This window comes from Pristiophorus japonicus, chromosome 21, assembly GCF_044704955.1.
Source record: "Pristiophorus japonicus isolate sPriJap1 chromosome 21, sPriJap1.hap1, whole genome shotgun sequence".
Lineage (NCBI taxonomy): Eukaryota > Metazoa > Chordata > Chondrichthyes > Pristiophoridae > Pristiophorus > Pristiophorus japonicus.
In genome coordinates, this window is record NC_091997.1 from 32,023,729 (window position 1) to 32,051,543 (window position 27,815).

Here is a 27,815-nt window from a genome sequence, read left to right on the forward strand (position 1 = left end):
GAGCCTGCTTCGCCATTTAATAAGATCATGGCTGATCTGATCATGGACTCAGCTCCACTTCCCTGCCAGCTACCCATAACCCTTTGTTCCCTTATCGCTCAAACAATCTTTCTATCTCCGCCTTAAGAATATTCAACAACCCTCCACAGCTCTCTGGGACAGAGAATTCCATAGATTTACAACCCTCTGAGAGAAGAAATTTTTCCTCATCTCAGTTTTAAATAGGTGGCCCCTTATTCTGAAACTATGTCCCCTAGTTTTAGTTTCCCCTATGAGTGGAAATGTCCTCTCTGCATCCACCTTGTCGAGCCCCCTCATTATCTTACATGTTTTGATAAGATCACCTCTCATTCTTCTGAACTCCAATGTGTATAGGCCCGACCTACTCAACCCCCTCATCTCCGGAATCAACCTCGTGAACCTTCTCTGAACAGCCTCCAATGCAAGTATATCCTTCCTTAAATACGGAGATCAAAACTGTACGCAATACTCCAGGTGTGGCCTCACCAATACCCTGCACAGTTGTAGCAGGACTTCTCTGCTTTATCCCCCTTGCAACAAAGGCCAACATTCCATTTGCCATCCTGATTACTTGCTGTACCTGCATACTCACTTTGTGTTTCATGCACAAGGACCCCCCAGATCCCTCTCTACTGCAGCACTTTGCAATTTTTCTCCATTTAAATTATAATTTGCTTTTATATTTTTTCTGCCAAAGTGGATAACCTCACATTTTCCCACATTATACTCCCATCTGCCAAATTTTTGCCCACTCACTTATCCTGTCTATATCCTTTTGCAAATTTTGTGTGTCCTCCTCATTATTTGCTTTCCTACCCATCTTTGTATCATCAGCAAACTTGGCTACATTACACTCTGTCCCTTCATCCAAGTTATTAATATAGGTTGTAAATAGTTGAGGCTGCAGCACCCCACTAATTACTGTTTGCCAATTGGAAAATTACCCCTTTGTCCCGACTCTCTGTTTTCTGTTCGTTAGCCAATCCTCTATCTATGCTAATATATTACCCCCAACCCCGTGAGCTTTTATCTTGTGCAGTAACCTTTTATGTGGCATCTTATTGAATGCCTTCTGGAAATCCAAATGCACCATATCCACAGGTTCTCCCTTAACCGCCCTGCTCGTTACATCCTCAAAGAACTCCAGCAAATTTGTCAAACATGATTTCCCTTTCATAAAACCATGCTGACTCTGCTTAATTGTTCCAATGATGTTGGTTGAGGGATAATGGTTGACCAGGATACCAGGAGTACTCCCTATTCTTCTTCGGATTGTGCAATGGGATCTTTTAAGGTTAAGGTTAGGGTTAGGGTAAGGTTGAGGGAGCAGACGGGGCCTCGATTTAATATCACATCCGAAATCTGGCATGTCCTTCACTCCCTCTGTACTGTTCTGAAATGCTAGCCTTGATTATATGATCAACAATCCAGCGTGGATCTTGTCCTTCTGACTCAGGCAAGAGTGTTAAAACTGAGCCAGGACTGACTAAATACGAGGCTGGTAGGAAATACAATTCCGAAATCTGTACCATGTCTCAAACTGCACTGCATTAATGCAAAACACAAGTAAAGTGAGTGCTGATGCTAGATTTATAAGATTAGCCTATTTTCGTTTCAAATGGCATTTCCTTTTGTGGCAATATTGAATGATTTCTTAACCACTGCTAATAACTTCCTGTGATGCAGGAATTTTTTTTGTTGGTTTTACTTGACCTTTCCAGTTTATTTTGGTACTGAACTTTTAATTTTTTTGTTACAGTACTCTGAGTGTTGGATATTTCCAGGTGGGAGCGTATTATAAAATTGTTAATTCATTCTCCAATTTCTAACCCGAGTTCTGCCTTCAATGTTACAGAACATGACTGAGCGTAACCCATATCCTGACGACGAAGACATGGTTGAAGTCAAGTTTGCCAAATCGCCGATAATGTCCACGTACTTGGTGGCATTTGTGGTTGGTGAATATGACTTTGTGGAAACCAAGTCATCAGATGGCATTCTAGTTCGTGTCTACACACCCACTGGAAAAGCGGATCAAGGAAAATTTGCTCTCGAGGTTGTTCTTGTTTTTGTGTTCTTTTGTATAGTGTGTCCTTAAAAGGAAATGGAGAGAGAGGAGGAACTGCCCTCGTTTCTTTGAATACAAGATTTCACGTTCGCTGAATGAAATCCAAAAGTTATCTGATCACTTAGGAAGGGAGTCACAGGATAAATGGACGATGGCCTTTTGTGCAGTTGAATTTTAATTGTTAACCCTTTACTGTTCTAACGCCCCTTGGTGATCTGGCGGTACGCCATACTCTGTACTCTTAACACACTGAGCTGCTGAGTGGTGAGCTATAAATTCCAAACACTGTGAATTCCCAACAACACGAGGTGCAGAACAAGACTCCCAAATGCTTCATTACAGGGCAGAAAGTCAGCCCAGGCCATTCTGCACAACTAGTGGCCATTATGGTAATGACAAGGACACAGGACTGGGAATGAATTATCAGCCTCCCTTGGAGTTATGTTGGAAATGACAATCGAGGACTCGGGAGAGGACAAAATGGGGGATTGGGGGCGGCGGGGGGAGCTGGTGGTGTGATAGGAAATCTCACACACAGCCTGTAATTGAGTGGACTTAATTTCTTCAATTAGAAAATAAATTAAGCACCACAGCACTTAGAATTTAAACAGAAGGGCATTGTGAAAGGAATTAGGCTAAGATTGCCCATCAAAATTTTAGTGAATGATTTGTAGAACTCTTGCTCTCTCCAGTGAATAGCTGTGCCATACACAACAGGAAAGCCCTGAGGTTTTTTAAGATTTGACTCCGTGCCTCTGGGTTAGGGAGGTAGAAAATCAGCCAGCGTTCTCGCCCCTGGCTGCTGTCCAGAAACCTTTGCTGAAAGTGTGTAGGCATCAGGCGAGAACCGGATTAGGCCTAGCTGTCGGAAAAGCCTCCTTATGCTCACGGTCCGAGCGCACAAAAGAATACTGGCCATTTGGGTGAAGTGCTGGAGGATGAATGCCTGGTGCCTATGTAACAATGTCCAGCAAGGAGTCAGCACCTTCAGGATGAGAAGGAAGATAATTGGTGGGATGGGGGTGGGAGGGCAACTTGTTTATTAAAATTTCTATCCAAATACTTGTGTGCAGAATCCTCTCTGAAGTATTTTGGACCATGTGCTGCTGTGTTGTGCCTAAATCAAGCTTGTAACCCTACTGTTTTTCTCCATATTAGCAGTGACATTACTCATCCTCCTGCTGTAACTGCTGACTCATAGGGGCCAGGTTTTCAGGTAAAAAATAAAAAGGCTCTCTGGGAAAAATTATATCTAGAGTATTGGGCTCAAAATAATCTTCCTAAATAGATCATAGGGATAGTATTTTGCAACCTCGTTGGGTTTAAATGTAACTTTAAAAAATATCTTTTTAAATGTGGCAATTAGGACATTAAGTGTTTCCCTGCAGACCCATCAGGAAGAAGGAATGTCACTGGCCATGTGCAAATTATAGAATAATTTTTTTTATTAAAAAAGAAAGGTAATTTCCCTTTTAAAATATATTTCCCTTTTTATAGCTTAAGCGCCTTGCATTCCAAGTTTTTTGCTTTAGTGAGTCCTCAAAGGAATCATGACTTTGTCCCCTGTATGTGTGGGATGAAACTAGACATTTACACACGTGTTGATAAATGAGACTTTACGTTCAGTAATACAAGTTCTGCTTTTCTTCCTCCACTAGGTTGCTGCCAAGACACTACCTTTTTATAAAGAATATTTTAATGTTCCTTATCCTCTTCCAAAAATTGACCTGATCGCCATCGCAGACTTTGCAGCAGGTTGGTACCTTAAAGATATCGCATCACAAATGCAACTCTTTTATACCCAACCCTTGACCGCCATCTGACCATTCCTTTTAATTCTAGACTTGCCCAGTGACTTTTGATAGTGAAGTTGAAATAATTTAGAATTAAGAAAACAAATTGCTGCATTTAATAATATTTTACTATCCTTGTGTTATAATTTTGAAGTTTAAAAAAATATGTTCCAGATAGATTTTTGGGCTCTTGGGCAATCGAGTGATACGGGGATCGGGCAGGAAAGAGAAATTTTATTGAATGGCGGAGCAGGCTCGAGGGGCCGTATGGCCTACTCCTCCTAATTCTTATGTTCTGTTCTCTTCCCCTAGCACCATTACTCAGTTTAGCTTGGTGACTTGCTACCATGTCAGTGTCACTCGGCAATTGACTACTGAAAATTGATTGAGGATTGCACAAGTTGATCTCTTGATTGTAATTGCCCCCTCTGCACCGCAATTCCCGAAGGGGGAAATGTTGCCTCTACTCAGCTCTTCCTCTTGATAGCTTGTCTAAGATTGGGAGGCACATGTGCCATCAGTCTATGGTGCCAAAAATGAGTAATCCTCATGCCACCCTGAGAGACTACATATGTATATACTTGTGCTGTGCTGCTGAAAATTAATGCACCGTTATTTTTATTCACAGGTGCCATGGAAAACTGGGGCCTTGTAACGTACAGGTATTGGCTAGAATTAATTTACATTTACGTAATGTGATGTGGTCAGTTTCTGAAGTGGCATTTGGTTTGTGATTAAAAATACTTGCTTCGCTGCAAAATAGTTTTAATATCTGGCCTCAAACAAAAGCCTAGGCAGATCTAGGGGGAGATCTCAAGTGAGGTTGAACTTCTTTTGGCCCTCCCTCCTGTAAGATTTCTAAATCTCAGGCATTAAATTGACAGCAAGACCAATTCTTTTAAAACAATTTGGAGTAAGTTTATTAAACACACACATACATGCACGTAGCCTATCAGACAAACAGCAGTCGACGAGTATCCTACGGATTCTACTTAGTTACAACAGGTACAATCATCATCATCATCATCGGCAGTCCCTCGAAATCAAGGAAGACTTGCTTCCACTCTAAACATGTTATTAGGGGCTGAACAGTCCAATACGAGAACCACAGTCCCTGTCACAGGTGGGACAGATAGTCATTGAGGGAAAGGATGGGTGGGACTGGTTTGCCACACGCTCCTTCCGTTGCCTGCACTTGATTTCTGCATGCTCTCGGCGATGAGACTCAAGGTGCTCAGCGCCCTCCCGGATGCGCTTCCTCCACTTAGGGCGGTCTTTGGCCAGGGTCTCCCAGGTGTCAGTGGGGATGTTGCATTTCATCAGGGAGACTTTGAGGGTGTCCTTACCAACAGACCCAATCCACATCCGGACTGGGGTCAAACAGGGCTGCGTCATTGCCCCAACCATCTTCTCAATCTTCCTCGCTGCCATACTCCGCCTCACAGTCAACAAGCTCCCCACTGGAGTAGAACTAAACTGCAGAACCAGTGGGAGCTTGTTCAACCTTCGTCGTCTCCAGGCCAGGTCCAAGACCGCCCCAACCTCTGTCGTCGAGCTACAGTACGCGAACGATGCCTGCGTCTGCGCACATAGAGGCTGAACTCCAAGTCACAGTCAACACGTTTACTGAGGCATATGAAAGCATGGACCTTACATTAAACATCCGTAAGACAAAGGTCCTCCACCAGCCTGTCCCTGCCGCATAGCACTGCCCTCCAGTCATCAAGATTCATGGCATAGCCCTGGACAACGTGGACCATCTCCCATACCTCGGGAGCCTCTTATCAACAAGAGCAGACCTTGATGATGAGATTCAACACCGCCTCCAGTGCGGCAGTGCAACAGGTACAATGAAATAATAATGAGTTACAGATTTATACAGACATACTTTTCCCTCTGAGTCAAGGTAAAGCACATGGCATTCGTGCTTGCTTCTGGTTCTGTGGAGGGAGGTTTCCTGCTTTGATGTGTGGTAAGAAGAGAACTAGCAAGCTTTATGCTTGACTTTTTATTCTCGTATGGTCTGTTGTCTCTCAGAAAGCCCCAGGATTGAGTCTTGGTACCATGGCACTTTGCTTATTGACTTTCCTCACACGTGCCTGTCTGGAGGACTGGTGCCATTCCTTGATTAGATTAATTGCATTTAAATTAACACCGTTTCTAGTTTGGTGAGTTCTGAAGCCATGCTTCCTTTGTTCCTTAAGCTCAGCCCAGCCATCGAAGACATGAACTTGGGAGGTATCCATTTTGTCGTCTCTTAAGTTTAAACTGCAGCCTTTCTGTGTAGTCTGCAATTTTGACATTTATACATACACACTGAATCAATTTTATCATTAATGTACCCTTTTATTCTTGCACTCATCGACCCCAGTCAACTTCCCGGACTCCTCTGGGGAATTGCTCCAACCTGGGGCCGGAATCTTGCCTCAGTGGGTCTGCAGCAAGAAGGAGTAGGTGACTTCCGGGTCCATTGCACAGCCATGCTTGGTGAACGGCTGCACAGGCCCCTCTGCGAAGAAGCCTCTTAATACCCCTCCGCCAACCTTTTAACACTTCGTCGCCTTACGTCCAGTGTCCAACCAGGGGAATGGTGGGAAACACTGTGACTGCTGTATTTCCCTTATTTCAGTGTGTGTTGCATGTGCCTGTCCACGCAAGGGCAGGCATGTTTTATACTGCTGGGGCCTACCTTCTGGATAAGGGAGGGAGGCAGGCACATGGCAGAGCGAGTCCCCGAGCATTTGTTCAGCCATGTTTGCCCCAGATCTGCTGCAATACCAGCAGGAGGGGATGTGACAGGTGGGGAGGGAGAGGAGAGGAGGAGTCTAGGTCAGGGTGTGTAAAGGAACCACCTGATAATCTAAACCACAAATATAGTCTGAAATTCATATATCATTCTGTAAAGGTAAAGATAGTTTTGCCGCCTCCTGACTTTTTCCCTTTACTCCGGTCTCCCGAATGCGATGATTTATTTGGGTTACAGTTCTGTGGGTAGCAATAGCCCTCTGCTGACTCATCCAAATGGTTTCCGTCCGTGTCTGAGCTGAGAAGGATAAATCTCCTCCCTGAATTCAGACATTCCATTGCATAGTAATTAGGAGCAAAAGTGCTGTACAATTTTCTAGCAGTCTGAGAGGACCCTTTAAAGAGGGTCAACCAGTTTTTACTTGATTAGTTTAATTGAAGGGGATGGATTTATAAAATACAGGCTGCATGAATTTATTGGATTTCATGTTTAAGCAGTAGCCTTTTTTCCTCCTTTATTGAATCATGGATTGTTACAACACAGAAACGGGACCTTCAAGCCTGCACCAGTGGGTTTTTTTCTATATATGATCTACCTAAACCCACACTCCTGCTCACTCCCTGTACAATTTCAAACTATTCAAGTAACTAATTCCCTTTTTAAAATAATTTTTAAAATTCTACTTCCACAATATTTGTAGTCGAGAATTCCAATTTCTAACAACCCTCTGTCTGAAGAATTTTTTTTCTACCCTCCCCCTTTAATTCGTTGTATGACTATCTTAAATGTTGTGCTCTTTCTTTTCCATCTCGTCAGCCAGTGGAAACAATCTATCACTTTTATTTTATTATACTTCATAATCTCTAAGATCAAGGCCTATCCTGCTTGCCTACCTGTAACCTCCTGCAGTCTTTCTCTGTCCTAGACACAATTTCCAGTACTCCCAATTTGGAATAATCAACATTTGGTTTTGCTCCCTCAGTCCTGATTGTTGACATATATAGTAACTGAGAGTGGCCCACCAAAGACATCTTTCTGTTCTGAAAAATTACCGTTTGCCCCTGTCCATTTCTTTTTGCCCTCCAATCGGCTCTCCCTTCATGTAGTCACATTTTCCTTATTTCCAAATTTCATAAGTTCTCCATTCAATTTTATTTTCCCTCTACAATTCTTGATTCCCAAGCTCAGAAAGCAATGAGAGTGTCGGCCACTCTGCAGCCATCTGTTGAGAATTTGGGTTAGAGCGTCTTGGACTTGTGTTTTTTCATCCTCCCTCACTCACCCCCTCCCCCAGAGCAAAACACCCAATCTGTGATCGCTGCCTCCCTCTGAATATGCTAGTTGATGCTGTCAATTTGCTGTGTTCAGTTGCAAAGTGAGTTGGTGGATCATGGTGCCGCTTGGTGCAAATCTATTCCTGATCGTTTGCTCCATATATGGATTCATTTCAATGGGACTAAGTTTGAGAGAATGAGCCTCATCGTTTGGAAGTATACTCTTGTAAGCAAGCAGAAATCATCCGACTAAGATATCTTGTATAGAGAGGTCCTGCGGGAAGGAGAAAGGATGACCGTAGGAGTATGTGTGTTCGTATGTGATAGTTCCATGCAGCAGAGTCTGGGCTCCAGTCGTCTTGGACCCCCTTGCCACTGGACCAAGACCGTACTCTGCTAAGCCTGTGTGGTAGCCGGTGTGCAACAGTCACCCCACGTTGAAAGAACTCGCGCACAGGCATCTTCCACCCTTCAAAATGAAGTTCGGGACCTGGAACGTCAGGACCTTCATGGACAACCCCAACAGCGACAGACCGGAATGTCGCACTGCTATCATTGCCTGGGAACTCGGAAGCTTCGACGTCGACATTGCCGCCCAAATTGAGACCTGGCGGGCAGGGGAAGGACAGCTCAAAGAACAAGGTGGCGTTTACACCACCTTCTGGAAAGGCAAACCAGAAGAAGAACGCCGCCTCCATGTAGTTGGCTTCGCCATCAAGAATGAGCTGGTGGGCCGTCTCAGAGACTCCCTCTGCGGGATAAGCGAACGTCTTATGACTCTCCGGCTCACCCTATCCCGGAACCAGTGCGCCCCAACACTTGACGCAACAGATGAGATCAAAGAGGAATTCTACTCCAGCCTTGAACAATCCCTGTCCTGAGTCCTTACGGATGACGAACTGATCCTCCTTGGCGACTTCAATGCCACAGTCGGTAAAGACACAGACCTCTGGAGAGGCGTGATTGGCAGAGAGAAGGTAGGGAAAACCAACTCCAGCGGTACCCTGCTCCTGACGTAATGCCGAGAACATGACCTTGCTATCACCAACACCTTGTTCCGTCAGAGGGACAAGTACAAGGCATCATGGCAATACCCTCGCTCCCAAGCACTGGCATTTGCTCGACTACATCATCATCCGAGCGAGGGACTGCAAGGACATGCGCATGACTGGAGTCAATGCCTAATCCGCTCCGTCAATATAGCCCCAAAGCAGCGACAGTAACAGAAACAAGGAAAATCAATGCTGGGGCACTCGGACCCAGTTAAGAAAACCCGATACAGCCAACGCCTCACTTCCAACGTGGCGACCCTTGATGACCCCGAGAAGCAGAGTACCCACAGCGCCTGGTCTGCCCGCAAGGCCTCCATAACCAGCGCCTGCGAAGAGACGCTCTGTCACTCAACCAGGAAACACTAAGACTTGACGAGAATGATCAGGAGATCCAGGAACTAATGAGACGCAAGCACAAGGCATTTCTGAACTTAAAGCAACAACCCAATTCAGGAGCAGCAAAGCAGTTCTACAGGCGGCTGAAGGCCAAGGTCCATCAAAAAACCCTCGACCTAAAGAATAGATGGTGGGTGGAGAAAGCACAGGAGATCCAGCAGCTGGCCGACAACCACGGCGTGCGAAGATTCTTCAGCGCAGTCAAGACCATCTACAGCCCAAGGCCCCATCCCACTGCTGGCCAAAAACGGAGAGGCAGTCATTATCGACACTGAGACAGTCAGGGCCTGCTGGAAGGAGCACTTCGAAGATCTCCTTAACCAAGACTCTGCCTTCGACTCCATCCCGCAGCATGCTACCCGCCACTATCTCCGCAAAACCCCAGCCCTACACGAGGTAGAAAAGGTCATGCGACAGCTCAAGAACAACAAGGCAATGGGAGCAGATGGAATCCCCGCTGAGGCACAAAAGTATGGCGGAGAAACACTATTTGCACGACTGCATGACCTCATCGTTCTTATCTGGAAGGAGGAGAGCATGCCAGGAGATCTCCGAGATGCCATAATCGTGACCATCTTCAAAAAAGGGGACGAGTTCGACTACGGCAACTACAGAGGAACCTCCCTACTGTCGGCCACTGGGAAAGTCATCAAGAATCCTCCTCAATCGTCTTCTCCCTTGGCTGAAGAGCTCCTCCCAGGGTCATAATGCGGATTGCGTCCACTAAGGGGTACAACGGACATGATCTTCACTGCGCGACAACTACAAGAGAAATTCAGAGAACAGCACTGTCTCTTGTACATGGCCGCATTTGACCTCATAAAGGCCTTTGACACTGTTACCCATGAGGGACTATAAAGCGTCGTCCTCCGTTTCGGCTGCCCTCAAAAGTTTGTCAGCATCCTCATCCTGCTCCACGATGACATGCAAGCACTGATCCTGACCAACTGATCCTCCACAGACCCAATCCATGTCTGGACCGGGGTCAAGCAGGGCTGCGTCATCGCACCAACGCTCTTCTCGATCTGCCATGCGCCATCTCTCACGCAACAAGCTCCCCGCTGGAGTGGAACTAAACTATAGAACCAATGGGAATCTGTTTAACCTTCGTCGCCTCCAGACTAGATCCAAGGTCGTCCCATCGGTGTCATCGAACTACAGTACGCGGACGACGCTTCACCGAGTCGTACAAAAGCATGAGCCTCACACTAAACATTCGTACGACAAGGTCCTCCACCAACTTGACCCCACCACGCAGCATGCCTCCTCCTCCTCCTCTCCTCTTCCCCACGCCCCCCCCCCCCCCCAGGGTCATCAAAATCCATGGTGCGACCTTGAACAACGTGGACCATTTTTCATATTTCGGGAGCCTACTATCAGCAAGGGCAGACATCGATGACGAAGTCCAACACTGCCTCCAGTGTGCCAGCGCAGCCTTCGGTCGCCTGAGGAAGAGAGTGTTTGAAGACCAGGACCTCAAATCTGGCACCAAGCTTATGGTCTACAGGGCAGTAGTGATACCTGCCCTCCTCATTATCATCATCATCATAGCCAGTCCCTTGAAACGAGGATGACTTGCTTCCACGCCAAAAATGGATGAGTTCACAGGTGTTTCAATCATATTCCGGATCCCGAACTACATCCTGAAGTGTGAGACGATGCCTGTGCGTGGATGTTTTTTAACGTGTGATGGCCGTTGCACCCCAGCCACCACACGGGTTGACAAAGTTAGGTGTTGGTCCAGTGGCAAGAATTAACCAAGACGACTGGAGACCAGCTCTGCTGCACGGACCTAGTGCGCGCACACATCATAATGTGGGCTGGCCCGTGCTGCCCCTGGCCTCTCACCTCTGTTGGTCCCCGAATCTTCGTCTCTCCTGGGCCCCGATCACATCCCTCTACGAACTCTTGCCGCTCCTTCGTCCCGACCTCACCGCTCCTGCTGCACCTGCCCACACTGCAATCAGCCATCGCCCTCCTGCAGCAGCACGCGCTGCTCCCTGCAGTGGTACCGCCGCACGCTGCTCCCTCTGATGGCCCCGGCCTGCTGATGGTCTTGCAGTCCCGGACCGCGCCGATTTCAGGGCCAGGCCACCACACGCTGCTCCCTCTGTACATAATGCTTGGCTTCTTACAGCTGTTATGCATGTTTTGCTTCAAAAAATTATTCTGAAACCAAAGAAAAAAATTATAAGCCTAGTTTATTCTGTTTAGAGCCAAAGAATTAAATAGTTTAGTTTTAACAAATTAATCACTTTAATTCGATTATTAACAATGTTGAAAGGATACGAATTCTGGTAACTGCCCTCTGCCCTCCTATATGGCTCAGACGTGGACCATATACCGCAGACATCTCAAAGCGCTGGAGAAGTACTACTAGCGATGCCTCCGCAAGATCCTGCAAATCTACTGGGAGGATAATCGCACCAACGTCAGTGTTCTCGCTCAGCCAACATCTCCAGCATCGAAGCACTGACCACACTCAACCAGCTCCATTGGACGGGCCACATCGTCCGCATGCCTGACACAAAACTCCCTAAGCAAGCACTCTACTCAACTCCTACACCACAAGCGAGCCCCAGGTGGGCAGAGGAGACGTTTCAAGGGCACCCTCAAAGCCTCCTTGGTAATAAAGTGCAACATCCCCACTGACACCTGGGAGTCCCTGGCCAAAGACCGCCCTAAGTGGAGGAAGAGCATCCGGGAGGGCGCTGAGCTGAGCACCTCGAGTCTCGTCATCGAGAGCATGCAGAAAACAAGCGGAAGGACGTGCGGCAAACCAGTCCCACCCACCCTTTCCTTCAACCACTGTCTGTCCCACCTGTGACAGAGACTGTAATTTCCGTATTGGAATGTACAGCCACCTGAGAACTCACTTTTAGAGTGGAAGCAAGTCTTCCTCATTCCGAGGGACTGCCTATGATGATGATGAAGATATCTATGTGTTAACTAGCTTCTAAATATTTCAGAAGCTTTCTATGAAGGACTTAAGAAATAGGAGCAGGAGTAGGCCATTTGGCTCCTCGAGTCTGCTCCATTCAATATTTCGATCATGGCTGACGTGATCTTGGCCTCAACTCCACTTCCCTGCCGCTCTCCAAAACCCTTGACTCCCTTGTCGTTCAAAATCTGTCTATCTCCACCTTAAAGATATTAAATGACCCAGCCTCCACAGCTCTCTGGGGTAGAGAATTCCAAAGATTCACGGACCTTCTGAGTAAGATATCTATCTATTAGCTCCTAAATATTTCGGAAGCATTTTACGAAGGACATTTATTGGGTTCCAGAAGTTTCTGCACTTAAAACAACTTTTAAAGTTTGAAGCAATGAATCTCTGTGTTGCTGTTCCTGGAATTGATCAGAAGCAGCTGAAGGATGAATTCAAGATGAGACCAATTTTTATTGGCAAGTTATCTGCAAATCGAACGTTAACTGGCATTGATTTTCCCATCACCTGCACCTTTGAAAATTTTACGCAGTTCATTATCACATTGCTCATAATATTGGAAAAGTTGCCGTTCTTAAATGTGTCCAGAGTGATAAATGGGTTGCTGAAATCGAAAATGTGAAGTACCAACTTGTGAATCAGCAATATGAGTTGGGAGCACACTTCTGTCCACTTTGTTTCCTCATTCATGTGGATCAGTCCTTGGTATGCTATAGCAGTTCAAATTGGGTTTATTTATTTGTTGCTCATTTTTTCCACCTCTTCTGAAGGCAGAGAGTCCATACTGGGAATACGCTTTCAGGCTCCCTGCTACGTCACTGTAGTGACTGCTCTTGGTGAGAGTCCTGATAGTTAGTGTCACCATGGGCATGTAAAGATCTGTCAGGAACTGGAACCCTACTTGGTTTTCCCTCCCTCAAACAGGGCTGAGGTGGGTGTACTCCTGGCCGGTCTCCCATGTTCTCTCCTATGTAAACTTGAGGTCATCCAAAGCTTGGCAGCCCATGCTCTAACTCACACCAAGTCCTGTTCACCCATCACCCCTGTGCTCGCTGACCTACATTGACTCCCGGTTTAGCGACGCCGCAATTTAAAAAAAATTCTCATCCTTGTTTTCAAATCCCACCACGGCCTCGCCCCTCCCTACATCTGTAATCTTCTCCAGCCCCACAACTCCCCACCCCCCCCTTCCCCGAGATGTTCCTCCAATTTGAATCGTTCCACCACTGGTGGCCGTGCCTTCAGCTGCCTAGGCCCTAAGCTCTGGAATTCCCTCACTATACCTTTCTGCCTCTACCTCTCATTCCTCCTTTAAAACGCTCACTAAAGCCTACCTCTATTACCTCATCTGCCCTAATATCTCCTTACGTAGCTTGGTGTCAAATTTTGTTTATAACACCCCTCTGAAGTGCCTCGGGACGTTTTACTACATTAAAGGCGCTATATAAATACATGTTGTTGCATCCATACTTTCACTGTAGCCAAGATCAGCTACCTTGGAGCTGGAATCGGACCTGCTTGTCTATATAATTCAGTTACTCATCTTTCATGGTCAAAGCCTTGTATTTTGGGATTAGTAAGGTTAAATTGTAGGATTTTGATCTGGATCGTAATGTAAAAATGTTCAGTCGGGGCCAATCGTGCAACACAAAGCGCAGTTTACTGTTGGACTTCCATTTCTCTCTAGAAAATACTAAGAAGCTAGAAAAATGCTCTAGTGGCCTCTAATGACATACTGTGGTACTACAATGCAGTGCTGGATCAATATTGAGATTAGGGAAGTGGTGGACTGTGGGTTCAGAGCTTGAACATCATCCCGCACCATTTGAACACTAATGCTCTGGAAATGAATGTGGTAAAACTGCACGGGCAGCAGAGATCCTGATAGATGGAACTTCTGGTGTAATTACAAAGAGGGATAAGAAAAAACTGTTTTGTGAGTTCACCCTGAAGTATCTCGAGGTTTTATGATTTGGTTGTTTACTCTTAGTGCACTCCATATTTAGTGAAATGTATCTCTTTAATTTTTGTTTTCCCTCAGAGAAACCGCTCTCCTGATTGATCCAAAAAATTCCTGCTCGTCGTCAAGGCAGTGGGTCGCCTTGGTCGTCGGCCATGAGCTTGCTCATCAGTGGTTTGGAAATCTCGTCACCATGGTAATATTCTAATTTTTGGAAAATAAAGACTGTGTATTTGTGAAAAGTCAAGCTTATCTTTGTCCTGCTTTAAACAGGACAGTTGTCTCCAGGCAAAGGCTTGCTTGCCCCTCAGAATTTCAGTACACCAGTGAACTGCTGTTTGGTATAATTTATGGCCCAATAATTGTATTTCCAAGCTTAAAATGTAATGGGAGTTAGAGGAGGTTGGGGCTGCGAAAGGCAGTAGATTTCAGTGCGGCTATCTAGGTTTTAATGAAGTGTGTAATATTTGGTTTCTAAATATGCTAATGAAGATGCATTCGGTAGCACAGGAATTATCTGACGGAAGGTGGTGAGATTTCTTCTCCATCTTTCTCGTAAAACATGAGAGAGTTATAGCTTGATTTATTTTTCACTGGAGCTGCCCAATTTGAAGCCTTTTACTCCACTCACCCAGCCCCAGAATAGAATAAACTAGAGCTGATCCAAAACTTGGCTTCCCGTGCCCTAACTCGCACCAAGTCCTGCTCACCCATCACCCCTGTGCTCGCTGACCGATTATTGGCTTCTGGTTAAGCAATGCCTTGATTTCTAAATTTCTATCCTTATTTTCAAATCCTTCCATGGCATCGCCCCTCCCTATCTCTAATCTCGTCCAGCCCCACAACCCCCTGAGATCTCTGCGCTCCTCCAATTCTGCCCTCTTGACCATCCCTGATTATAATCGCTCAACCATTAGCGGCCGTGCCTTCTATTGCCTGGGCCCCAAACTCTGGAACTCCCTGCCTAAACCTCTTTGTCTCTCTACCTCTCTTTCCTCCTTCAAGACGCTCCTTAAAACATACCTCTTTGATCAAACTTTTGGTCGCTGGAGCTAATTTCTACTTATGCGGCTTGGTGTCAAATTTTTATCTCTTAATACTCCTGTGAAGCTTCTTGGGATGTTTCACTACGTTAAAGGCACTATATAAATACGTTTTTGTTGTTGTTCTCTCTCCTAATTTGCTTGGGGTATGATATAGTTGATGACTTGTATTGGTATCCAGCCTCCTGAAAGTGACTGTTTTCCAAAGTGCTGTGGTTGCGCCAACCAAGATTACATGCACTGTGCACCAAGGTCGTTGGAGCACCAACATATTGATCCCTTCCATGGTGGTGGGCTAGAGTTTTAGAGAAAAATGAAGTGCCCAGTGTACATTGCCAGTATAATCATGACCAGCACAAGTTCTACTTCTGCAGCTCTGTCTTTTGTCTGCACCAAGTCCCCTTCACCCATCACTCCTGTGCTTGCTGACCTACATTGGCTCCCGGTTAAGCAAAGCTTCGATTTTAAAATTCTCATCCTTGTTTTCAAATCCCTCCATGGCCTCGCCCCCTCCCTATCTCTGTAATCTCCTCCAGCCCCACAACCTCCCGCGATATCTGTGCTCCTCTAATTCTGCCCTCTTGAGCATCGGTGGACATGTCTTCAGCAGCCTGGGCCCCAAGCTCTGAAATTCCTTCTCCCTCTCTGCCTCTCTCTCCTCTAAGATTCTCCTTAAAACTTATTTCTTTGACCAAGCTTATTTTCACATGCCATAATTTCTCCTTATGTGGCTCTGTGTCAAATTTTGTTTTATGACGCTTTTGTGAAACACCTTGGGATGTTTTACTACGTTAAAGGCACTGTATAAATACAAGTTTTTGTTGCAGACCTGAGGAGTTGAATTTCTCCTACTTTATAAGTATAAACAGCAACGTTGTGCACCATGACACACTGGATTGATGTGCTGGCTGTTTGTGTCACTGTGGAGCCAGTACATTACCATTCCACTGTCAGAGCACCATTTTGCTAGGTCTAAGCAGAAGTCATCTAGTTAGTATTAGTATGGAGTCAGCCATTCTACGCTAGGATTTTTGTGATTGCCGCAGTGTAAATGTGCTGTACAAATCCAAATATAATGGGCCTGAGTGTTTACTTGAATCTGTTCGATTTTGCATTGAAAACAAATCATGCCAACACCTTTACACTAGCTAAGTAATCTACTCGACACCATATTGCTTTGTTCCGCTTCATAGTTGAGTTTCTAAGCTGTTGGTGGCCAGCCTGAAGAATCCAATTATGACATTGCTGTTGCCTCTGGGAGTGCGATGAAGAGCAAGTGTAGAATGCTGTCTCTGTACAAGCCTGCTGCGTGTAGAAAATTGAAATTGGGCGTGAGCTGTGAGGTTAGAACCTAATTAAATGGGTTCAAGCAAAATCCTAAATCACGATGGTGAAACTGTCCTTTGGCCTACTTCCTCTTTCTTGTAAATCTAATATTTTCAGGGGTTAGATTTTGGAGTAAATGCTAATGCTGTTTTTAGGGAAGTTCCAATTTTCTATACCTTGTGGGAGCACTTCAGAATTTCTGTGTTTAACCGAGGTCACTCACAGGGATCCATTCAGCATATTTGTGGCTTGGGCTACAGCTTCATCTGAATCACACGCCAAAACACAGCTTGGTAAATATTTAATATACAGGGAATAGACAATATTTGCACTCACCTGTTCAATTATATATCAGAAAGCTCTCACATCCTTTCAACTTCTCCCTTTTATAAATTTCTACATCCACATTTATAATGGAAGTTGTCAAAGTAAACTTGTTATGCTGTAATAGCTCACCTCTACGCTGTGGCTCGATGAGCAGCGCTCTCGCCTCTGAGTCAGAAGGTTGTGGGTTTAAGTCCCACTCCAGGGACTTGAGCACATAAATCTAGGCTGACACGCCAGTGCAGTGCTGAGAGAGCACCACACTGTCGGAGGTGCCGTCTTTTGAAAGAGACGTTAAACTGAGGCCCCGTCTGCCCTTTCAGGTGGATGTAAGAGATCCCATGGTGCTATTTTGAAGAAGAGCAAGGGAGTTATCCCCTGTGTCCTGGCCAATATTTATCCCTCTATCAACATCACTAAAAACAGATTATCTGGTGATTATCACATTGCTGTTGGTGGGAGCTTGCTGTGCGCAAATTGGCTACCGCATTTCCAACATTACAACAGTGACTACACTCCAAAAGTACTTCATCGACTGTAAAGTGCTTTTGAGTCGTCCAGTGGTTGTGAAAGGTGCTATATAAATGTAAGTCTTTTCTTTCTTCCCCCTGCACGAGAGAGACACTGAAGAGCCAACACTGATGGGTGGATGTAATTACAGTGCGCTTTGTTTATGTAGCCAGTTTCCATGGGAATACAACAACTTGCATTTATATAGCACTTTTCAATATAGTGAAACATCTCTGTGTTTCACAGAAGTATTATCAGACAAAATTTGGCACCGATATTAGTACAGGGGACCAAAAGCTTGATCAAAGAGGTGGGTTTTAAGAAGAGACTTAAAGGAGGAGAGAGAGGTGGACAGGTTTAGGAAGGGAGTTCCAGAGTACAAAAGTAAAGACGGAGTGTATGACTTTAAAATGGGGACTGAATTTTGTCTCTATATTCCGGTCCAATTGTCCCACTTCTCATGCACCCCCCACCGCCCCCAACCATCTAGACCCTGTTTTACCTAAAGACTTGGTCTTGACTCCCAGTGTGAAACAACATGAAAGAGAAACTTTTTTAAAGCTATAAATTTATCATATCCTCCAACTCTTTTGATAGAACTGTGGTGGAAATACTGCTTTTTCTACAATGCTAAGACGTCTATCCGGCGTTATACTGTCTGCCAGCAGAAAGTGGTTTAATGGGAAAAGAGCAAGTTCCAGTAGCTCTCCATTCCTGCCCCCATCCCTCTGCAACACAGTAGCTGGTTTCTGACTGGTGCTTCCCTGCAATGACATAATTGTGATGAACCTAGCAGTTGGAGAATCACTGATGCAGACTTGTAACTCTGTCAGTATTGAAATAGTTTGTCATCTTTTTAGATTGCTCCCTAAATTAGAAATGGGAAGTACATTCCATGCAATATGAAATAAATCATGGTGCTATCTTTTAAATAACTGAAGTGACAGATAGTAAAAGCTTTTACAGATATATAAAACGGAAAAGAGTGACCAAAGTAAATGTTGGTCCCTTAGAAGATGAGAAAGGGGATTTAATAATGGGAAATGTGGAAATGGCTGAGACTTTGAACAATTATTTTGCTTCGGTCTTCACAGTGGAAGACACAAAAACCATGCCAAAAATTGTAGGCCACAGGAATGTGGGAAGGGAGGACCTTGAGACAATCACTATCACTAGAGGGGTAGTGCTGGAAAGGCTAATGGGATTCAAGGTAGATAAGTCCCCATGTCCTGATGAAATGCATCCCAGGGTATTAAAAGAGATGGCGGAAGTTATAGCCGATGCATTTGTTATAATCTACCAAAATTCTCTGGACTCTGGGGAGTTACCATCGGATTGGAAAGCAGCTAATGTAACGCCTCTGTTTACAAAAAGGGGTAACTATAGGCCGGTTAGTTTAACATCTGTAGTGGGGAAAATGCTTGAAACTATCATTAAGGAAGAAATAGCGGGACATCCTGATAGGAATAGTGCAATCAAGCAGACGCAGCATGGATTCATGAAGGGGAAATCATGTTTAACTAATTTACTGGAATTCTTTGAGGATATAACGAGCATGGTGGATAGAGGTGTACCGATGGATGTGGTGTATTTAGATTTCCAAAAGGCATTCGATAAGGTGCCACACAAAAGGTTACTGCAGAAGATAGAGGTACGCGGAGTCAGAGGAAATGTATTAGCATGGGTAGAGAATTGGCTGGCGAACAGAAAGCAGAGAGTAGGATAAATGGGTCCTTTTCGGGTTGGAAATCGGTGGTTAGTGGTGTGCCACAGGGATCGGTGCTGGGACCACAACTGTTTACAATATACATAGATGACCTGGAAGAGGGGACAGAGTGTAGTGTAACAAAATTTGCAGATGACAAAGATTAGTGGGAAAGCGGGTTGTGTAGAGGACACAGAGGCTGCAAAGAGATTTGGATATGTTAAGCGAATGGGCTAAGGTTTGGCAGATGGAATACAATGTCGGAAAGTATGAGGTCATCCACCTTGGGGGAAAAAAAACAGTAAAAGGGAATATTATTTGAATGGGGAGAAATTACAACATGCTGCGGTGCAGAGGGACCTGGGGGTCCTTGTGCATGAATCCCAAAAAGTTAGTTTGCAGGTGCAGCAGGTAATCAGGAAGGCAAATGGAATGTTGGCCTTCATTGCGAGAGGGATGGAGTACAAAAGCAGGGAGGTCCTGCTGCAATTGTATAGGGTATTGGTAAGGCCGCACCTGGAGTACTTTGTGCAGTTTTGGTCACCTTACTTAAGGAAGGATATACTGGCTTTGGAGGGGGTACAGAGACGATTCACTCGGCAGATTCCGGAGATGAGGGGGTTACCTTATGATGATAGATTGAGTAGACTGGGTCTTTACGTTGGAGTTCAGAAGGATGAGGGGTGATCTTATAGAAACATTTAAAATAATGAAAGGTTGAGACAAGATAGAGGCGGAGAGGTTGTTTCCACTGGTCAGGGAAACTTGAACTAGGGGGGCACAGCCTCAAAATACGGGGGAGCCAATTTAAAACCGAGTTGAGAAGGAATTTCTTCTCCCAGAGGGTTGTGAATCTGTGGAATTCTCTGCCCAAGGAAGCAGTTGAGGCTAGCTCATTGAATGTATTCAAGTCACTGATAGATACATTTTTAATCAATAAGGGAATTAAGGATTACAGGGAGCGGGCGGGTAAGTGGAGCTGAGTCCACGGCCAGATCAGCCATGATCTTATTGAATGGCGGAGCAGGCTCGAGGAGCTAGATGGCCTACTCCTGTTCCTAATTCTTATGTTCTTATGTTTGGGGAAAGTCCCCTGCTGGGAGAAAGCGGGAAGGCCAGCGAGAGAGAGGAGGAGGATGGAGCAGTTTGTAAGGAGGCCGTGGCGTTTGCCTCGATGGAGCATGCCGAGAGAGGCACAGGGTGGAGCTGTGAGCTCACTCAAAAGACAGTCAATTTTGGGATGGTGGCATGAGAGTAGGAAAGTTGAGTTAAGGATTGGGGTGGGTTAAGTATCAGAGTGGAGAAATGAAAGGTGGCAAGACTGAGTCACAGGAAGGGGAGTGATTGAGTTACAGGAGGTAATAGGGTGCTGAGGGGGGGAAAGAAAGAGGGGGAAAAAAAGGGAGATAACCTAATTGGCTCGGGTCCGGTGAGGCAGCCAAAACGTGCAGGTGAATGGACACCGAGGGAATTCAGGTTACATAGGCATGGCAGAGATTGGGGGAAACATTTCGTGGGTGTAAACAGAGGGTAGGGAGGCGACACTGAGTCCAAAGTTGAAGTCCGAGGTCCTGTCATAGGATGAGGTTGCCTTGTAACGGACGTAATCTAGGTTGACTCTTCAGGAGTGCTGCACTGTCCGAGTTGCTGTCTTTCAGATGAGACATTAAATTAAAGTTCCCTCTGCCTGTTCAGGTGAGGATAAAAGATCATATGGCACTATATGAAGAAAAGCAAGGTGTGATCTCCTGGCCATCATGATCCCTCAACCAACAATACCAAAAACAGATGAATAATTTATCTCATTGCTGTTTGTGAGGCCATGGTGTGTCGAATTGCCTCCAAGCATTTTACAAATTAGTAATTGGCGGTAAAAGGCTTTGGGATACCCTTACGATGGGAATGTTGCTATATAAACGAGTTTGTTCTTTGATCCAACAGTGGGGAGTTGCACTAAAATGGTCTAAAATAGTTTAACAAATCAATACTTTGCAGTATTGTTGAATAGTAGACTTGTGTCCGAAGATGCTGGGCTGTTTCTGAATAATGGTCCTAATTTGCAGAAGATGAATTTAACTTCTTAAAAAAAAAATGTACCGATTGCTCGGTTCCTATTTGCATCCGTATAAAAACTCATTCTTGATAACAGCCCTTTTTAGAAAACATTGAAATATACATGACCGTGTCTCTAGTACTTTTCCCTCAATTTATTTTTTGGGGCTGCGTGGCCCTTTCAAACTTGTGTACGTGCGCTGTTTTTTGCATTGTGAAGCCAGCAAGTGGCCACCTCGAGGTCCCACACAGCTTAAAAGAAAAGGATTTGTACAACGTCTTTCATGACCACCAGACGTCCCAAAGCGCTTTACAGCCAGTGAAGTACTTTTTGAAGTGTAGTCATTGTTCTAATGTAGGAAATGCAGCAGCCAATTTGTGCACAGCAAGCTCCCACAAACAGCAATGTGATAATGACCAGATAATCTGTTTTAATGATGTTGATTGAGGGATGAATATTGGCCAGGACACCGGGGATAACTCCCCTGCTCCTCTTCGAAAAAGTGGCATAGGATCTTTTGCATCCGCCTGATAAACCGAGGCCCCGTCTGCTCTAACGCCTCAGCACTGCACTGGAGTGTTAGCCTAGGTTTTTGTGCTTAAGTCTCTGGAGTGGGACTTGAACCTACAATCTTCTGACTCCGAGGCGAGTGTGGTACCCACTGAGCCACTGGCTGATACTTAAAAGAAACATCGGTTTCGAGTATTAATGCTTAAGTAGCTTCATGTTAACCAGTCGTCTTTTTTTTAAGGCTGACTGTTTCCTAAATGGAATGGTGAAGTGTAATCAATATGATAAAGGGCCATGTAAAAGAATTGTACGAAGAGTTTACTGTATCTAATGATCCTTGCTTGTAATTTATATCGTTGGGTTAAATGTGAATTCTGGGGATTTTGTTAATCTTGTTTCATGCAGGCTGCCACTATTACATGGACATTATAAGTGCTGAACCTTTCCAAACTGTACAATATAAATCTTTGTTTGAGAGGATGGACTGACTCGTGTGTTTTGCAATGCCACCTCAAAAATGTGGAGTTGTGTTTGTGTACCAATCCACAAACCTTTCATGGAGGAAAATTCCAGAGAAAATGTTTTAAATTTAAAATTGGAATTCTTAAATTGCAAATCCCAAAACAGATGTGATCTTAATTTTGGATAGTTGCTCTTTTTATATTCTAACTGTCTCTGCTACTGGCAAATAAGTTGAAAGAATTTTTATAGTTGGTCTGAATTAGTTAATTGTGGTCAAACTCGAGGATTAGGGTGAACATTCCTGGATAAGAGTTTAGTGTAAATGTGTGGGGCCTGATGGTTGATTCTGTGAAATTGTTTACAAAAAGCTGTCCATCAAATTGGACATCTTTTTCTGAGCTGATCTATCTCGCATACTGAAAGTGTGGTGAAGAGCTGTCCATGAAGTTAAGTGCCGCCTTTGTGCCCAAGGGGGTTGAGTAATTGAAAAAGGAGCACTGTTCTGGAAGTAATGTTCCTCTAAAGAAACAGCTGATCTTCGCAAAGAAAGCATTATCCTACTTGAATACAGGACTGACTTGGAATGAAAACGCAATCATCATTGCCAGTGTGAAAATACTATACTGAATGTCCTTCCTTAGTGACGTGCTAATGAGGAACATGTCAACAGGCTTGTATTTGACTCTTGAAGAATAGATGGACTGCTTACCGTCTAAGCTCAAAAGTCTTCGGTTTACAGTACTTTTATTATTCAGTCTCTGATTGTGGGCGTCACCAGCAAAGCTGGTATTTATTGCCCGTCCCTAGTCGTCCAGAGAAGGTGGAAAGATGGTCTGCTGCTGATAACAGTTTGATGCAACTGAGTGACTTGCTGGGCTACTTTAGAGGGAAGTTGAGAGTCAACCATATTGGTTGGCTGTAACTTCCTGCTCTCATTTGCACAACTTACTGTGTCTTGTAACTTGGTGTCGTCTGCAAACTTTGATATGCAACTCTCTATTCATTCATCCACATCATTAATGTATGTCTAGGGCCGCTCCATGAATCTTGATGATTGGAGGGAAGTGCTGTGCGGTGGGGACAGGTTGGTGGAAGACCTTTGTCTTACGGATGTTAAGCGTAAGGCCCATGTTTTCATATGCCTCAGTGAATACATTGACTATATCCTGGAGATCAGCCTCAGAATGTGCGCAGACGCAGGCGTCGTCCGCATACTGCAGCTCAACGACAGAGGTTGGAGTGATCTTGGACCTGGCCTGGAGGCGGCAGACAGCTTCCCACTGGTTCTGTAGTTTAGTTCCACTCCAGCGGGGAGCTTGTTGATTGTGAGGTGGAGCATGGCGGCGAGGAAGATTGAGATGAGGGTTGGAGCGATGACGCAGCCCTGTTTGACCCCGATCCGGATGGGAATTGGATCTGTAATGGATCCGTTGGTAAGGATCCGTTGATCACGTGGACCATTTCCCATATCTCGGGAGCCTCTTATCAACAAAGACAGACATTGATGCGGAGATTCAACATCGCCTCCAGTGCAGCCTTCAGCCGTCTGAGGAAAAGTGTTTGAAGACTAAGCCCTCAAATCTACCACCAAGCACATGGTCTACAGGGCTGTAGTAATACCCGCCCTCCTGTATGGATCTGAGGCATAGAAGACACCTTAAGTCGCTGGAGATCTATCAACAACGATGTCTCCGCAAGATCCTACAAATCCCCTGGGAGGACAGGCGCACCAACATCAGTGTCCTTGTCCAGGCTAACATCCCCAGTATTGAAGCACTGACCACTCAATCAGCTTCGCTGGGCAGGCCACATAGTTCGCATGCCAGATACGAGACTCTAAGCAAATGCTTTATGCGGAGCTCCTTCATGGTAAACGAGCCAAAGGTGGGCAGCGAAAATGTTATAAGGACACCCTCAAAGCCTCCCTGGTAAAATGCGACATCACCACGAACACTTGGGAGACCCTGGCCGAAGACCATCCGAGGTGGAGAAAGTGCATCCGGGAGGGCGTTGAGCTCTTCGAGTCTCAATGCAAAGAGCGTGAAAAGGTCAAGCGCAGGCAATCCAGCCCCACCCACCCCTTCCCTCGACGAATGTCTGTCCCACCTGTAACCGTGTCTGTGGCTCTCTTATCTGACTGTTCAGCCATCAAAGAACTCACTTTGGGAGTGGAAGCAAGTCTTCCTCGATTCCGAGGGACTGCCTATGATGATGTATATCGCGAAAAGCTGAGGCCGCACTACAGATCCCCAGGGAACACCACTTGTCAGATCCTGCCAATCAAGAGAACCTTCTCTTCATCCCTACCCTGTCTCCTACCTCCCAACCATCCATGTCACAAGGTTACCTCCAATTCTGTGTGCTTTCATTTCTGCTGATAATTTCTTGTGCGGAACCTTATCAGATTCCTTCTGGAATTCCATATAGACTTCACCCATAGACACACTCCTATCCACCATGCTAGTGACCTGATCAGAAAAATGCAGCTAGATTAGTCAGACATGAACTACCTGTCACAATTCCATGCTGATTCTCTCTCAGCTCATACTTGTCCAAATGTTCAGTCATTCTGGTCTCTGATAGATTTGCAGTAACTTCCCCACAGCTAATGTTAAATTGACGAGTCTATGGTTTCTCCCTCCCTCCCTTCTTAAATAATGGAGTGACATTTTCAATCTTCCAATTCAATGCACAGTTCCTGGATCTGGAGAGCTTAGGGCCCTTGCACCTGGAAGATGAAGGTAACTTCAATTCTGCCACTCTGGGCTGGATTCAAGCCTAGAGGTGTAACTAGGGCACTGTCCATAATGCAATTTAGACCCCCTTTGAGTTACTGGCTGCTTGTTCTCGTAATTCTCCGAGCGAGAGGATAAGAAGGCAGCTTGTGCCCACTCTGTGGCTTTATGTTGAGGCATCAATCCTAAATGCTGTGCCTTCCCCAGATGATGCAATCGACATGAATCTGCAACCCTACCCTTCTGTATAATCTACCCTACCCACCCATTATTATTTTATAAATTGAGTTTCATTTCATTTCATCGACTGTAAATCCAATTGCTGTGTTTTTCTCCCTTAAATCCTATTGTCTGTGCCGGTGATCTGACTTTGTGATAAAGTACTCTCGGTATGATGTAATGATTGTATAAATTCCTGCTGCCTTTGTGCCTGCCTTTTGTGTCTGTCTGTGACTTTAAGCTGCTGGAGGGGAGGCATTTATAGATTTAGTTTGCACTTCGAAGCTACAAAATTTATTCAGTGCTATTTTGGCTCATTAACTGCTCTGGCAACAGTACAACACTTGCCTCTATACATCTGCAGTAATAGGTGTGAGTGATGTCTTGGAAAAATAATTTAGGCCAAGTATAAAGTAAACCGTACTGGCAAAGCAGACCTGCCTGTCTCTGACCTGGCTATGGTTGGTGGCATTCTGCTTGTGAGGCAAAAGCTTTCAGAATATGTTTAATTTTAAAGGTTTGCCTCTTATTTTGTTGTAGCATGATCTGTTTCTCTCTCTCTCTTTTTCCACTTTCCTCTTCCCAGTCCCTCATCCATTAAGTCATCAATACAAGATCGTCACCAAGAAATCAAACAGGGAATTCAGGAGAAACATCTTTATCCAGAGAGTGGTGAGAATGTGGAACTCGCTGCCACAGGGAGTAGTTGAGGCGAATAGCATAAATACATTAAAGAAGGATCTAGCTAAGCATATGAAAGAGAAGGGAATAGAAGGTTATGTTAAAGTTAGATGAGAAAAGATGTGAGGAGGCTCGAGTGGAGCATAAATGCCGGCATGGACTGGTTGGGCCGAATGGTCTGTTTCTGTGCTGTCTATCGATGTAAGCCCCTGCATTGTACTGTTACGGATAGCACATCCCACTGATGTGTGTTTCATTGAAGTACTGCAGGACAACTCTGTCCCCTTCTGCCTCCTTCTTCCCCCCCACCTACCCACCCCCTCTCTGTGAAAAACTCATAATAATTCACTTCTGTGCTACTGTTAATTCCTCCAAAATTTACGACTTGTTTGCTGAGCAAAGATGTGCAAATATCAGTTTCATTTGGGATTTGATCTCCATATGCCATGCTGGTCATTTGGACTGGTTACTAACCTGGAACATTGTAAAATTATCGACTCATCACTAATGGAGGCGCTCCCTTTGGGTTGCTAACCCTCCAGGATTGTCCTGGAGTCTCCAGGACGCTGCTGCGAGTAAGCCACCAGAAAATTCACAGTGGCGCTAAAACAAATGGTGCTTTAAAAATGTTTTATTTAAACACATTTGTTTGAGCCATATGGGAATAAGGATTGTCTGACTGATGGTCAAGATTCATCTAGTTAGGTAACAACAACAACAACTTGTATTTATATAGCGCCTTTAACATAGTGAAACGTCCCAAGGCGCTTCACAGGAGCATTGGGACACAAAATTTGACACCGAGCCACATAAGGAGAAATTAGGGCAGGTGACCAAAAGCTTGGTCAAAAAGGTATGTTTTAAGGAGAGTCTTGAAGGAGGAGGGAGAGGTTTATGGAGGGAGTTCCAGAGCTTGGGGCCAAGGTAACAGAAGGCACGGCCACCAATGGATGAGCAATTATAATGAGGGATGCTCAAGAGGGCAGAATTAGAGAAGCGCAGACATCAGGTGGGGGGGGGGGGGGGGGCGGGCGGCAATCTAGGTCAGCGAGCACAGGTGTAATGGGCGAGTGGGACTTGGTGTGAGTTAGGACACGGCCAGCCGAGTTTTGGATCACCTCCAGTTTACTTAGGGTAGAATGTGGGAAGCCAGCTTGGAGTGCGTTGGAATAGTCAAGTCTAGAGGTTACAAAGGCATGGATGAGGGCTTCAGCAGTGGATGGAGACTGGCGATGTTACGGAGGTGGAAATAGACAGTCTTAGTTATGCTGCGGATATGTGATCAAAAGCTCATTTCAAATATGACACCAAGACAATGAAGAGTTTCCTTGCTTTACAATTGGTGTGGGAAGACCATGCATTGTGGAACTGGACGTGTCGGGCAACCAGTAGCAGGAGAGTGGGTGATCATGTGATGTAATCTCCTGGAATATGTCCAAGCAGAGTTGGCAACCTGAGCTCTCTTGTCCCGTTCGTCATGTAACCAGTCCAAATCACTGAAACTCGGAGGGGCCCAAGTGTGACAGCCAATGGAAAAGAAGGTTTATTTCAACTTTAATTTCCTGGTCACATTTCATCATTCGCCCTCATAAAAATAGATTACAGTTTCGTGGACAGATTCGAAGCTGGGGTTGTTCTCCTTGGAGTAGATAAGTCTAATAGGAGATTTGATGGAGGTGTTTCAAATTGTGAAGGATTTAGTTAGAGTGAATAAAGAGAAACTGTTTCCAAGGCTGAGGGTCGATAACGAGAGGAATTTGGGAGGTTGGTACAATGCCATTCGCCCAAGCCTGACACAGCAGCGACAGTGCCTAAAGACATCATTACAGCACTTGCTTTCTCTTCCACTCCGAGTCTTTAAATTCAGTATTGGGTTTCTGAAATTAGACGGGAGTTGCATTGGAGCCCTCCTTTGAGTTTTATTGTTTTGAATTCATCTAGTTAATGCTTGTAGAGCCCAGATGTTGAGGACCTTGGTGTTCTACATACA

The 27,815-nt window shown here is 45.1% G+C and overlaps 1 protein-coding gene across 2 annotated transcripts in view; it reads left to right on the forward strand.

Annotated features, from left to right (window-relative positions):
* npepps (aminopeptidase puromycin sensitive) overlaps positions 1-27,815 on the forward strand; it is a 220,587-nt gene that overhangs the window by 99,603 nt on the left and 93,169 nt on the right. For both annotated transcript variants that reach the window (XM_070864544.1, XM_070864545.1), the window contains 4 exons: positions 1,877-2,077; positions 3,748-3,844; positions 4,511-4,544; positions 14,339-14,453. In XM_070864544.1, coding sequence (XP_070720645.1) covers positions 1,877-2,077; positions 3,748-3,844; positions 4,511-4,544; positions 14,339-14,453 — 447 coding nt within the window. The remainder of the gene's footprint in view (positions 1-1,876; positions 2,078-3,747; positions 3,845-4,510; positions 4,545-14,338; positions 14,454-27,815) is intronic.